The 15,731-nt window shown below is 37.3% G+C and overlaps 1 protein-coding gene across 1 annotated transcript in view; it reads right to left on the reverse strand.

Annotated features, from left to right (window-relative positions):
- Window positions 1-7,518: 7,518 nt before the first annotated feature.
- Window positions 7,519-15,731, reverse strand: part of ELOVL6 (ELOVL fatty acid elongase 6) — an 84,316-nt gene continuing 76,103 nt past the window's right edge. Inside the window, exon 4 of the mRNA XM_058192933.1 lies at window positions 7,519-14,895. Coding sequence (XP_058048916.1) covers window positions 14,471-14,895 — 425 coding nt within the window. The 3' untranslated portion in view covers window positions 7,519-14,470. The remainder of the gene's footprint in view (window positions 14,896-15,731) is intronic.

Raw genomic sequence — 15,731 nt, forward strand, 5'->3', positions numbered from 1 at the left:
ACTTACATGAGGCATTAAACATCTTTTCAAGACATAGAGATGATTTTATTCGCCCCATCATGGTGTTTTGTGTAATTCCAATTTCTCCTTTAGCACATCCAGTAACCACAAGGCACTTCTTATTTAATTGATGGTTGTTGGTTTTTTTCCATTTCCTTTCCTATATTTAAGTTTGGAGTTAAATTATGTTTTAATTTGGTTTTTAGCCAATATGGTCTTTTAAATTGTAATTGTGTTTTTAATCTTTAATTTTGTTACTGTTATTTGCCTGGAGCACCAATTTGGGAAGGATATGAATTAAATAATTGAAATGCACCATGTCACGTTACTATGAATGACAAAATAAAGAGAGCAGGCATGTAATATGAAGTAGCTCTCTTGAAAATGAAAATATGGGCATGTAATTAAAATCTCTGAAGAGCAGAAAAGACTTTCCAACAATCCCCAGGATAGTTTAAAAATTCTTAGAGCCTAAAACAAAGGCTATTTTTCACCTCATCATTTCTCCCAAGATGTACTGCAGGGAAAAACATACTCATTGTACACTACAAAAATGACTTGTTTTCTAAGAATTTTCAGCAAACATACCTTATTCAAACTAGTTACTAAGTCTGCATTATTATTAATCTTCTCATTGTTCCCATCACCCATCTCCTTCAACTTATGACTGTATGACTGTAACCTTATTGCTGGTACCTTTAAGATTTATATTGACTGTTTCCTAATATGATTTATTTCTTATTTGTTCCCTATGACTTTAAGTGTTGTACTTTATGATTCTTAATGAATGTATCTTTTCTTTTATGTACACCGAGAGCATACACACCAAGGCAAATTCCTTGTGTGTCCAATCACACTTGGCCAATAAAAAATTCTATTCTATTCTCCATGAGTTAGTAATTTTTGTTTGTATACCATTCCCCTGGAAGTCAATTCAGAATATGATGCAGGGACTTATTTGCTAATTCAGTTTTCAAAACTTTTTTTTGTCAGGGATGATCCTTGGGATCACAAATGGAGAGAGCCCTTCTTGCCATTCTGAGGTGGGACACACATCAAAACCGTAATGTAAATCCTACAAAAAAGTCAATCAATCAATGGCTTGATCTTTCTCCAAAGAAAAACACAGGGAGAAGGCAGAGAGGGAGGAACCAAAAATCCTTCTCTGACTGCATTCAAGACACGATTCATCCCTTTTACCCTACTTTTACTGTTACTACCCCCAAAATATTAAGGCTAGTTATTGACTGGCGTAAGTTTACTAGGTTTCTTAAAGGAGCATATACAAATGATATGGTAAATTTTCTTTGTGATTCATATTTGATTATTATATATAGACCAGCGGTGTCAAACTCAATTTCATTGAGGACCTCATCAGGGTTTGACCTTGGGAGCCTGGTTGGGCGCGGCCATGTGTGCATGGCCATGGTGGGCATGGCCAGTTGGACGTCACTTGTGTTGGGGGCAACTGTGGTGGCCTGGGCAGGCCTGGGAAGATCCACTTTTGCTAGTAGTTTGTTTTACTAGCACCTGTGGCCACCCTGGCTCCATTTTCAGCTGTGATGACCTCCTGCAGCCCTCTGCCAGTGAAAAGGACCACTGCCTGCAGCCCTCCTGAGCTCCGTTTTCGCTGCCAGAGGCACCGCAGGCCGGTTCTTTGCTGTTCCAGGGCAGCCCTGCGGGCCAGATCTAATCAGCTCACAGACTGGATGCAGTTCATGGGCCTTGAGTTTGACCCCCATGATATAGACTAAAGATGAAAAATGATTTTATAAAGTCAAACTTTGGGTGATGAAGCCTCAGAAAATGAAGCTTAGATAGGAACAAGCATAGTTTGGTTAATAAATTAGTGGAGCTTAGCCCACAAGACCTTTGATTATGAAAGATCAAAAAAACGATAATCACTTGCTTTTGGGGAAATTATCCTTGCACAATCATAAATATGCACCAAGACAAATTTCTTGTGTGTCCAATCATACTTGACCAATTCTATTTTCTATTCTATTCTATTCTATTCTGTTCTGTTCTGTTCTGTTCTGTTCTGTTCTGTTCTGTTCTGTTCTGTTCTGTTCCTTTCCGTTCCGTTCCATTCTGTTCTGTTCTATTAATGGCTCCTGCACATGTAAAAATGTGTAAATCCATGTGGGAGAGACCCTAAATTAGGGGTCTCCAACCTTGGCAACTTTAAGACTTGTGGACTTCAACTCTCAGAGTTCCTCAGCCAGGGACTCTGGGAGTTGAAGTCCACAAGTCTTAAAGTTGCCAAGATTGGAGACCCCTGCCCTAAATAAATGCTTCGGTTAGTGGTTGAACAAATGATTGTTCAGTCAGTTAGCCAACAAGTCTTTAATAGTAAGTGGCTGATAGATAAATCTTCCTGCAATTTTTTTTCAACCAGTTTTCATTCAATATAATAAAAAAATAGTTTGCTTGAAAGATGTTTGCAATGGAAATAAAACTTAGGTGAAATTTACAGAAGTTGAATGTGAATGTTCTTGGTTTTTTTTTTTGGTAGAATCATCTCTTCATGGTTTTGGCTCCCTCCTCTTCCATTAGACTAGGGATCTTCAAACTTGGCAGCTTTAAGACTTGTGGACTTCAACTCCCAGAATTCTCCAGCCAACTATGCTATGCTGGCTGGAGAATTCTGGGAGTTGAAGTCCACAAGTCTTAAAGCTGCCAAGTTTGAAGACCTCTGCTTTAGACTCTTAGATTTAAAGAAAATCTAGAAAGCTGCAATTTATAGCTTGTATTTCTACTTTCTACTTTCTTTTTAATGGTGGAGAGCCGTTCCAGGTCATCTTTCTGTAGTGCTTTTTAATGTACTTTTCCTCCAGACTGAACAGTACAATGGAATAGTAAAACAGTTGCAATGGAAGCATTTTGAAGCTTGCATGCTGACCCCAGAATAAAAGCTGCAAAGCACTTGGGAAAGCTTTGCAACCATGAAAAGCCCATGGCAGAGAGCATTCAGAGACCATTTGAACATTGTACTTCAACTGCATTTTTTAAGTTACATTAAATGTTCTCTGTTACTTATAGTAGAAGGGCAAATGGAAAAGCACCATGTTTGGAAAAGACCAACTCATTGTTTTTAAAATTACTAAACTGTTCTGAATATTTCCATCTCTATAATTGAATTTTTTTTTGTTCTTTGGTTTTATTTCTATCTTAAGACTTCTAAGGGTGCCAGGGCACATATCACTGTCTGCTGTTATGAGTTTGCAAATAATCAGACATGATTTAGGGTGATAAATGCCTAATTAAATTTAGATTGTTAATATACTGATTTGTTTGATCTAAGACTCTTATGAGCTGCAGTGGCACAGTGGTTAGAGTGCAGTACTGCAGGCTAATTCGGCTGCAGTTTGGCAGATCGAATCTCACCAGGTTTAAGGTTGACTCAGCCTTCCATCCTTCCGAGGTTGATAAAATGAGGGCCCAGATTGTTGGGGGCAATATGCTGACTATGTAAACCACTTAGAGAGGGCTGTAAAGCACTGTGAAGCGGTATATAAGTCTAAGTGCTATTGCTATTAAAACTGGATGAAGAAAAAAAAATGTTCATACTAGGCCGCAAATTTAAGGGTTTTGGGTTTTTTTTGGCAATGCCAGTAAATCCTAAATTCTCAGTGGCGTGAGTTTCTCCAGTTTACTCTCCCAATGGACATGTGTGCAAAATCTATCAGGTTAGCAAGCTGATTGTGCAGAGGATGGGACTAAGAGGAGACATTAAGAGGGAGTCCTTTTGCTGCACCATGCAAGTAAGTTCCCATTTCACTCCATACCACACCAGCAAATTACTGAGCTGTTTTTGGAAATATGACTGACGATCTCCAAAAAAACAAAATGGGCAGCTTTGTGTTCTGAAATAAACTAAATGGCAGTGGAAGATGTCTGTCACAACATTTCTTTTAGTGGAGCAACTTGAAAACTAATGAAAATGTGGTTAATATCCCATCCTTGGTAGCTGCCCAACATTGCCTGAATGTATTAAGGAAAAGGAACTGGTAGTGGGTTTTTTTCATGCTGGTTAGCTATTGGATGGATGAAGGGAAAATAAAGCTAGGTGAATCTGCCAATTTCTGTCCTTAAATAATCATGTAATAAAGCTTCACAATAGGACCATTCATATGTCTTGTTACATAGCAAAATAGAGTTTAGCTATTGAGAGAATGAAAATTATGCCTGTGTACTTTTCTGACTACTCAGAGACTAGAGGAATGCACATTAATGAGGCTCTTGGGGAGATATATTCGTTTCTAGCTGTTTGATAATCCTAGTTGCCTGTTTTTGAATCCTTATTAAGGGGTGGCATCCAAAACAGCTTATAAGTTGAAGCTGGATCTAAATAGCACAGGGAAAAAAATGGAACAATCATTTCCTGGGATATGGAATTTAGTTATTTGCAGACTTTTGTATGCTATTCATTCTAGGTGGATTCTAAAAGCATAAATCTAATGGTCAGTAAAGCCACTACATCTGACTACTGCAATCTCCTAAATAGAATTTTCCACTCCAAAAGCCCCGTGGAAGAGTGTTTTCTTTACAGGGATGGGGGAAGGGGTCATCCTGATCTCTGAGAACAAATGTTTTGAAGTTGGGGGCTACTCTGGACTCTTGGTCCCCAATCTCCTGAAGTCTATCATCATTCATTTAGTCCATTTTTCTGGAATTCAGTCAGTTGTCCAGCAAGTTCATGGAGATCAGGGTGGTTTAGCCTGAATCTGGCCTGCGGGGCTGGCCAGATCCAATATCAAAGGACCGGCCTGAGATGCCTCTGCCAGCCAAAACCGGCCATGTGGAGGTCCTACATGGCTCCTGTGCGGCCTGTTTTCAGCCTCACCGGCCTCAAGCAGCACTATGTTGGCCAAAAATAGCAGTGACCATGGCCACACCCGCCCCTGGCCACACATCACCCCCCACCCTCCGAGGTCAAACACAACTCTGATGCGGCCCTCAATGAAATCAAGTTTGACACCTCTGATGTAGATGATAAACAATGGAGAAAAAGACAGTGTCCTGAGGCATCTCACCCAAATGCTCAATCTTTACTCCACAACTTAGAAAGCAGTGGAACCATTGTGACACTGTGGTCTCAATCCACCCCACTGGTAACACTCCCTGAAAGATACACCCACCAACTCCATGTTAGCATGTTTTCTTACCATAATATCAGGACAGATTTCATATAATTGTTTGTAAGGAATATCTTTTTGGAAGCAGAGAAATGGGAATTTTGCCTCTCATTTTTTATGCTTTTGTAGAATTCTTGTGGCTTAATTACAACTCTTAATTTTTTAAGAATGCGATCATTTATTTTTACTTCTTTCAAAGTTAACTTTTGAACTATGACTAAAACATGACATAGCTAAATTTGGTGTGGTAGATAATGGGATTTGACAGAAAATAATAATTGAGATAACATATTTGAATGTGTTCTCATGTAATGAAATATCTAATTAGAGCAAATGTTGATATACATTGTTGCTGCCTTTTTCGGAACAATGACTGTACTAAAGCTAGCATTATGATTTTGGATTTAATTTCAACGTTTTTCAAGAAGGCAATCAAATCTGAATGTTTTTCAAAGAATTGGGTTCCGTAATGTGGTAGCAGATGGTCATCTTGCTGGAAGTATTGCATGAAATTTGATAAGAATATAAGATTATTTAGAGAATTACTATGAGTGGTTCTACCATGGATATTGCAATATTGATATATTAATTTTGATATGATTATTGTTAACTATTTGTTATTTTTTGTAGACCTTTGATGCTCTATTTACATTGCTACAACAACACTTTGTTTTGTTTGTGTCATGAATCTTTGTAGTTGGGATGGCAAATAAAACAAATGCTTGGAACATCAGGTTTACTGTATTATTGTCTGTCAAGATCCTATTGCTTTCATTTTCAAACAATTCCATGATCATGATAGAAAACTACTTTCTTGGTATGATGTTAGGGATCTCCCTATATTCTACTGTAGTATATAGTCTAGGGCAAGGGTGCTGAACTCGATTTCATTGAGGGCCGCATTAGGGTTGTGTTTGACCTTGGGGTGGCCGGGGCGTGGCTGGCCAGGGAGGCGTGGCCAGTTTGACATCACTTATGTCAGGGGCGCCTGTGGGGGCCCGAGTGCTCTGCCAGCGAAAATGGGCTCACAAGCCATTTTTGACTGAGACAGCCTCCCGCAATCCTTTGCCAGTGAAAATGGAGTTCGGGAGCGCCACAGGCAGCCCTCACGAGCTCTGTTTTTGCTGGCAGAGGCACCACAAGCCAGTCCTTTGCTGTTTCCAGAGCGGCCCCGTGAGCCAGATCTAAGTACCCCGTGGGCCAGATTTGGCCCACGGGCCTTGAGTTTGACACCCCTGGTCTAGGGTCAATCAACATATCTTTCTGTTTTGTTATACTAACTTGTTCCTGGTTTTATTCACTGCTTTCTTCCAGACAGGTAGACTGTAACCCAAATGCACATCAAGCTTTCATAGCAGTGGACAAAGGCATAAAAAAAAGCAACTATTAGTTAGGAAGCTAGATTCAAGTAGACTCCGCAGAAAAAAAGAAAATACTTGGCACAGAGATGATTTCAAGTAATTACAAAATTGATCCTATTTTCAGTATGGAAATGGAGTGCTAACATGGCCTTTCATTGCACATGTGTGTGGGATTTTTTGCATCTAAAAGCAAAATGGAAATGAATAAGATACGATAGTGAAGTGGGGTGCTGTGTTTCTATAGACGACTTCAACTTTTAATGTGCTAGGTTATGGCTCATAACACTGATAAACAAAAACAGGGTCTATGCAGTAGTGGGATTCAAATAAATTAACAACCGGTTCTCTGCCATAATGACCGGCTGGGTGGGCGTGGCCATGGTGGGCGTGGCCAGGGAGTGTGACAGGCAGCACTCGGCCTCTTGCCCCCCCCAAGCAAAAATGGGCCGCAGGGGTGGGCACTGCCCCCCCATGGTCCATTTTGGGCCTAGTAAGCCTCCCTGTAGCTTCCTGGGAGCAAAAATGGGACACATGCAGACTTCTGGAAGGGGTGGGGAGCAGAGGGGTGGTGCCAGCCAGCAATTTAACAACTGGTTTGGCCGAAGTGGTACAAACCAGTTGAATCCCACCACTGGGTCTATGGTTAAAATGATGTCCAGGAAGAGTTTGATAACAATATGGTTGATTTTTGGAGATTGGGTTTACATGAAAGTATTTTTGTGTCTTCTACCATAAATAGAGTGCAAAACTAGCAATGCAGAAGCTAATTAAATTTGCTTAGTGTTAAACCATGATAGGTCTCACAATTCTACGTTAATTCTCAGGAAACAGTTTTATAATCATTTTTTGGGATGCTGATTAGAAATGGTTCATCAGGCTTTTTGAAGACAATAAAGTAGTATATTTTTCTTTCTCTCAGAATGTTTTACGTAAATTACAACCAGCTACGTACTAATACATTTTTTTAAAGACAAAACAAAATATATTGTGCATAATAAGACAGACAAATGTTATTTTAAACCAAAAAAATCACATTTTATTTAGAATATCGATATACCAAAATAAAATTAAAATTAAAAACTCTCCCTTTATGGAATGAAACATCCATATTTGAAAATGGCAAAATAAAGCTATTCCTAATCATTATAGATACTTTACAGACAACTTTAATCTGAACATACATCTGATTCAAGCTTTAAGACACTGAAGAGCGAAATAGCTCTGGAGAATGAAGACAGGTGAGAAGCCTGTAATCCCATGCTGGGAACCAGTAGGGCACTAGAAGAATGATATGGTGTAAAAACGGTCTCATTTTGGCTAGACAGTGAGACTCTAGAAGAAACAAAATGCTTGGCAAGTTACTTAAACTGCTGTTGACACACAGAGGTGAGTAATTCTCTTGAAAAAATGACAGTGAGGGCTCACCCAAGCTCGGGTGTTGGCATGCATTTTGCTGGTATCCTATTAAGCAGATGAGATGATCAAATCACACGACTTTCTTGAGCAAGGTCCCGGAAGCCATGGAAGTGATTGGCATCAGGGGAAGAGATGGCAACATCTCCCATTGCCCAAGAAAAAAACCTGCTAGCTGCTTTGGTTCAAAATAAAGAGTGTTTATGGTGCAATAACCGCAGTGGATGGAAAGGACTGGTAAGAATCCTTCTCCCTTTTGACAAAGCCGATATATACTTTAACTGAGATTATGTAACCCAGTTGCAGTTGCTGTAAAAGTAAAAAGTACTATACTTTTCACAGGGCAGTTCACTTCAGTTCATCTGCAGCTATAAAGCATTGGAAAAGTGGGACGGGCAGTTTATAAAATCCATTCCTGGTTTTGCACAATATGCTGAGCCCCAAATCTCCTTTGTTGGGCTATGGCTCATTATATAGCCTCAATCAGCCATTGTGGATGGTGGATTTGCATGTTGTGTGATCCCAGCCAATTGTGGTCTATTTTAAAAAAAAATAACCATGGTTAAGCAAATCATAGTGTGATTCCTCCACAGCTAGGGGAGGGGGAAAGGTTCTAGGCCAGGGCTGTCAAACTCACGGCCTGCGGGCCAGACGCCTCACGTGCAGGCCATGCCCAGGCCTGGTTTAGTGAAGGGGAAAAAAGTCCTATGACACCGCTGTGAAGCTGTGAGTTTCACACCACTGTTCTAGGCATTAGAGACCCCTGCTTGCTTATGAATGACTTATGGCTCTGTGAAAAAATAAGACCTCATCCCTGCCTACTATATCTTTTCTTTCCGAGGGGTACTAGTTACAACTATGATCCTCATCAGCATTTAATGATATCCTCCTCGATCATGACCTATCTACATATATAAAAATAGAAAACAGAGTGCCTATATTTATTGTGCAAGAAACAATTAAAAGGTGGATAGTAAAAATTCAGAGTATAGATTCATTTTTCATTTTTGTTTACTAACACACTCTTTTTACAGGCTTACTCAAAACTAGCAATGATTATTTCTGGGCCATTTTAACCAAACTGGGTTGGTTTTTTTCTTCAAAAGGGAAATCGTTGTTTTCATAAAAATAAAAACAATCATACTGAAAACTCGGATGAATGTTTTTCAAAATCTTTTCACGGGGAATAGAATAACAGCAGGAAGAAATTAAATTGTCAATGTTTAACAGATGCGGTAAATTAGTAATAAATTTCCAAATGAATGCTTCAGTAGGATTTAATCAGGAGTTGCTGAATTAGGGAAACCAAGGGTGGGGAAAATAATTTGTTCCTCAATGTCAAGGAATTCTGAATGATAACAATTTCTTACAACTGTATTCTCCTGTAGAGGAGGATTCTCTGAAGTGCCCTTTGGCATCCTTATGATGGATCTACAGTATGCTGTACATCTCAAAAATCCCAGCAAATATAATGTTTAGGAATTTCACCTGGTGAATATCTAAATATCAGATGAAATGCCCTTCAGGATAAGTGTCATGTGTTATAGAAAATTATTAAATTAATTACATTTATTATGGGAAATTGAGTTTTTAGTGGTCAAACACATGCTTTTCTCTTAAGACGGTTATATTAAATATTCTTCTTTGAAAGAAACTGGACCTAAGCAAGAAGAAAAGCTCCCGGACAGTTTACGATGAGGGAGAGAAACGGTCAAGATTTCCAATTGCTGGCAAACAGAGCAAGAAAACTGCTAATTGTGGCTTTGAAACACTTTTCCTCTCTATTTGGCTCGTCAACCCTCACCGCTGATCCGGATATTTTTTGGGATCATTAAGATGCAGACCTTAATGTTATTTCAACATAATGGCATTGTATGTACTGTGTTACATACCATTTAGTTTAAAAATCTATTTCATCACTTATTTTTCAGCTATAACTTCTATTTCTGAATAGATGCAAATAAGCTAAGCTTTCATTAAAAAAAAAAGGGGGGGGAGTAAAATTACTTTTTAAGATGGGTAAGTGGCTGGTATGCAAACTGACCATCGGGATAAATAATTGAGACAAATTTTAGCAGGCCTGAGAATGTGTGGACATGTATGGACAATTTATTGGGAAATAAACCACCCCTTGAACTAAGATGATCTTGGTTTTGCATAAACACAATATGACTGCATGGTTAGCCTTGCAAACTATTCACTTCTCCATTCTCCAGAAATACAAAATCTTAAGATCTATTTCTGCATGGGAGATTCTTCCCATGCAAGGCAATGCAGAGCAGTCATGTTCACACAGTCACTGATCCCCTTTTAGAGGTCTTCTTTTTATCTGCTCTACTCTCTATATATTTGTAAGTCTCCTATTTCTATATCAGCTCAGCCAAGACAGACAAATCCACTGATATTAGCATGCTTAAGCATGATTCAAATCTTTCTAGATTTAGGCCATATAAGGTGAGTGCTTACCCTGAGACCGAATGAATGAATTCACTTGCTCAACAAGAAAAGTTTACCATGACAATGCAAAACTTGCCTCAATATAATTTATGGTTTAAAATGGGATCATCAGCACTGGATTGGGTATATTCTAGATGAGCTAGCTGGCACATGTTTGGGTGATTTGCAGAATCTGTAGCTTCTTTAGGTCTAAAGAATAGATCATGCAAGTATATTTAACTTATTCACTATATTTTGGTGACCTAAATGGTTAAAGCGAGATTCTGTGGATGGGCAACTATTAAGAACATTACAAATGACTCAGCAAACATTATAATCTGTTTATGGAACTTCAGGAATCAAGGTTTCCAATTAGCTTTCCAATAAGGAAAAAATATTTTGCAGATTTTGCAATAATTTAACCCAGTTACTAAACAGTAACTTAGCTGAATTTATTCTTATAAGAATATCTAAGTGACAAATATTAGGCCATTACGCACTGCAGTATATTTGCAAAAATATGCAAAATGCTCATTTATAAATACAGAAAAAAAAAGGCGGGGGTACTAGCTAGCTATCGCCTCACACATTTTCAGAGCCAGTTATTTGAATGGGAGAGTTGGGATATAAATATTTTGGTTCTGGACAGAATACACCTATTCTGGACAAAAGACGCCTGTTTTTCTTCTGGTTCATTTTATAACAATTTTCATCTTATAACTACTATTATTATTATAATTATTACAATTATTACAGTGCAATATCCATTTTTCTCATTTTTCTTTCTAATAACAATAAACAAACTTCCCCTTTGAAAAATAAACCACAACTGCTTTAATGGAAGAGGAATAAGGCTGGAATGCTGTTCGAGTTCTGTGACATTGTGCATTTGAACAACTATCTCAGAACTGCCCTGTCAAAGCATTCTCACAAGTGATATATTGAAGAAAGAATTTAAATGGTTGCTTATCACTCTTATTAATACTAGAGTAAAACAGGAAAAAAACTTTTAAATCAATGATCTTCACTGATGTAGTCCATTCCTTTGGTTACGGGGAGCAAAAATAATAAAATTCTCAGCATCCCTTGTGAAATACCATCTTTTAAAAAGTAAATTTTCCATGAATGAGTAGTAGATCAGCTTATAATGAAAACGATTAAGAGAGACATGAAAGATGCATATGGTAAGGGCACAGCTGCAAACTACCAACTACTTCTTCCCACAACTTTTCCACACTTTAGTTTTGCTTCAAATATTAGTTGTGGGAGCAGAAAGCAAAGGAAGGCTTACTGTGGAATATAATTCTTGCCCTCCCAACTTCAAATAACATTGTCTACATTTTAATTTAATGCCCATGTACCCTATAAGCTCTATAATTTACTATTATATCTTTATGTTCTACTTAATATAATATTTTGTTATTCTTGTAGTGTGTAACAATGTCAGAACAGCAATAATTTAAATGACACAGCTACAAACTTTTTTTTCCAATTTTTCACAGTTATGATTAAGCCCTAGAGAACTTCTCAATCCCACATCCATTCCCACCCCCCAAATACACTTCACATACAGTCATAGCATGTAGCAGTTTTCCTGGACACCATGGAACATTGAAAGCCCTTTATGTCTAACAGGGTTATTACATTGAGTCCTGAATGACAGACAGCATAGTTGAAACTAAATCAAGGTGAAATTACTATGTACGGTATTACTATGTAGTCTGAGGTTAAAGTAAGAAAGTTGACAACATTTTCCATTAGAAAAAAAAAGTTATTCTGCCTGGCCCCATTTTTTTTGGGACAAGTCATGTAAGGATTATATATGTAGTTACATGTACGTTTGATTCCATACGTAAAACAGCAGCTTTTCATTGTTTCTCTAGTTCTTCTAATTGTTAAAAAGAATCAAACATAGAAATGAGAAAACATTATGCTAATACACTTGCAACATTAAATTTACATACTTGTTTCTCTGAAGTATTAGGAATGTTATATATTTTATTTGGCTTTGTAAGGACTGAAATCTTACAGGTAATACAATCTACTTTTTCTTTGCAGAAAATATGGCTCTTTTCAGCTATTTCTCTGAGGTTCAGAGTGGCATCTTTTTATCTGCAGCTGACTGAAGAACCAGATGTCTTTTTAAGCAATCAAGGATGCTACAGTATAGTTTTCCTATGGATTTTTTTTTTTTAAAAAGTGAGCATGAAGTTTGTCTATACATTAATTTGTTGCAGCACAACCATTCCATTCAGGATTTGCCCTCTTCAAAGCTTGCAGTATGATTGCATGGTCTGCCTTCTAGAGTAGTATCTCTAAGTGGCCACAGGAGGGCACTTTAAACATCTTTGCATTGCTTGTGAAGCAAATACAGAAGCACAGTGTTAGCTAAAGTCACATACAGTCTGTAAAATATTATTTAAAGTTGTAGATATCTATTCTTTGAAGTCCATAAAAATATAAAATACGTACCATACCACAGTATCTGTTTCCTGATCTCTCTAATACTAATATATCTCCAAAGCTAATTTTTGCTTGTCTTTGTACCTTTCATTCCAATTGCACTTAATGATGTATCTTCGGGCTCTATCATCTTAGGATAGCTTCTATTTTTTTCTCCCTATGATGGTCCCACCTCAGTTTTGGAGCCTTAGACTTGTTTGGTAGGAGCAGCAATTTGCATACAACAATGAAAACTGTACCTCTGTTTATGATCTATGGTAAAGAAATTACAAGTTCTCTTAACAATGACTTGTGGTCATGAGCTGTGAGCCATCGCTGGAATCAACAGGAAGAAAGAGAAGATATTGGAAGCAGGAAACGTTGTTCAAAAACCAGCCTTACTGCAACATTTGCATTCCCTTATTTTGAACAATTCTGGCTAATAGAAATAACTTTGGATAAAGTGATTCAGATGACATACACCAACTAAATGAAGAGCGAACAATTGTATCTCAAACAGTAGGATAGCATTACAGCACAGCAGCTGAAAAGATCTCTGCAAATTGATTTATTGTGAAGGGCCATTTTTCTATCTCTCTTTTCTCTCTCTCCTTCTCCTGCTCTCCATTATCAATAGTTCCAGCAAATGGAAATAATTGACTCAATATTACAACTATTCTCGGCCATGTTTTAGACTCAAAATACACTTGAATCAATGCTTTTTAATGCATTTCTCAAGAAAGCATTCAATCTTCAAGATTTTTTGAATTCTAAATCTTAAATTTAACTGACATACCAGAGCCTCTGACAGCATAATACAGAATATATATGAACACAGGCACCCATGCTGCTCTTGTGCACCCATAGTTACAATTTTTTTCATGTAGTGCTTCGGTGGATTTTAAATGGCTGCCCTAATAAGAGCTTTGATAGGAACCTTTAATTTTTTTTTATAATTTGGCTTCCTAGAGTACGACCTTTTCAAGAAGGAGCTTTTTCCCACTTTACAGAAATACTGGCATTGTATAGGAAGGATCCTTAATTGGAGAGCAAATACTTTGCCTGCAGAAATGCCCAAGGTTTAATCCTTGGATTCATGTGTGTGTGTGTGTGTGTGTGTGTGTGTGTATAAAACCAGGCTCGCAGGGCATTTCCCAAGGTTAGTGAAACTGCTGCTGGTCAGAATAGAGAAGTTGGAACTCAAAAGAACCATGCTCTGACAGCATAAGGCAGTTTTGTATATTTCATAGGATACAGAATACTTGTTTCCTCTTCTTAAATTTTGTTCAAGTTTTATATCTTTAAAAACAAAAGTTAGAAAGAATATAATAAATTTCATTTAAAATAAAGGTTATCTATGATCGGGGAAATCATATATTTTATTATTTTATTTTGTAAAATTCTGATCTTCTCCTTTTATTTTCTAAATGCAAGATTGCTTCTTTTAAGAGATGCAAAAAAGAAGATGTCTTATAGCAGCCTGCTAAGATGTAAGATCATTTCTTGAGTCCTTACCATAACATGATCATAAATTTATTGGTTTGAACAAACCTATTGGTCCACAGCTGCTGAGTTTTACTTGCACCACATATAAATGGTTTTTGTTGTGCCATTTTTGTTTTACTTTGTGTTTGTGGTTTGGTCGATGAGCTGAGCGGTGGTTTAGCAGTATTCCTAGCATTACTCAGCCTTCCTTGCTTTCCTTGTTTTGCCAATATATGCCTCAAAGAAGAAATGACAGAAGAGCACAAAGTAGCTGAGGTACATGAGGGAACACCAAACAACGTTGTAAACATGTGAGTGGCATTGGCCTTGTTGCATCCAGGCGAAGACCAGGTAGTTGATTATGCAGCCAACAAACATCTGTGTGATCTGTGACAAGGTGATAAACATGGCAAATTTGCGTGATACTCTGAAGCCCGCGGCCCGCAAGGCATAATATGTGTACATGACTGCATGTACTCCATAGTTCATGGTCATAAACCAGCCACCACCGGCCACCATGTCCTTGTAAGAGTACCAAGAATAAAGTAGTACTGTAATATGGTGATACCAATGAAGGAAGATGAGCTTCTGTTTCCTAAGAATAATAAATATTGTATCTCCTGCAGGGAGAGAAAAAAAAAGAGAATAGAATAAATATGCATATTGTACAACATGGTTTGGGGGGGGGGAGACACTAAAAAAACTCTTTAAAATACTCTGAAACATTACATCAGCTTAAAAATGTATGTGTTCTTTAATCACAGAAATAAGGATTTTCTACAGAAATATTTTGAATGCAATATCATCTTAAAATTGGCTTTAGAATCTTTAATTGTGACCATTCGTATTTGTTTGTATAATGACATCATAATAAAAAACTCTGCCAGGCCCTAACTTTGATTCAATTTTTATTTCTTAATAAGGAAAGGTATGCAAGAAATAATTGACAATCTCCATAAATTATTAAATATCAGTTCAATACATCTTTATGATAATTTTATACTTCTAGAATAAATAATAATTATCCTTGTAATTAGCATAATCAAAAGAACATACAGCAATGAAAAAAATACTTATGTTCTAAATTACAATATGCTTTCTGAGCATGTTAATGTGCTTCAAGCCGGATTAACCTTGTTTATTCTCTTCAGATCTTTAGAATGAAAAATAACTTTTTATAGAAAGCAAATACCCAAATCAGTAAGAGAAAAATAATTGTAGTTACAAAACATTAGTGTATCTCAAGGCAGTATTAATATGAACTGTAAGGAAACTTTAAATCTATGACACAGTTGATTCAGCTCTCTCTTTGGATTAAACATCTCATATTTCTAGATGAATTGTGAAGACAGTGCAAGGGGAAAAATATTCCACCCTAGAAAAATTGAAAGTTGCTAAGATCTACACAAATGTGCTTTTCCTATTGTAAGTTGTAACTCAGACCTGATTTTAGTGT

Source organism: Ahaetulla prasina, chromosome 8 (assembly GCF_028640845.1).
Source record: "Ahaetulla prasina isolate Xishuangbanna chromosome 8, ASM2864084v1, whole genome shotgun sequence".
NCBI lineage: Eukaryota > Metazoa > Chordata > Lepidosauria > Squamata > Colubridae > Ahaetulla > Ahaetulla prasina.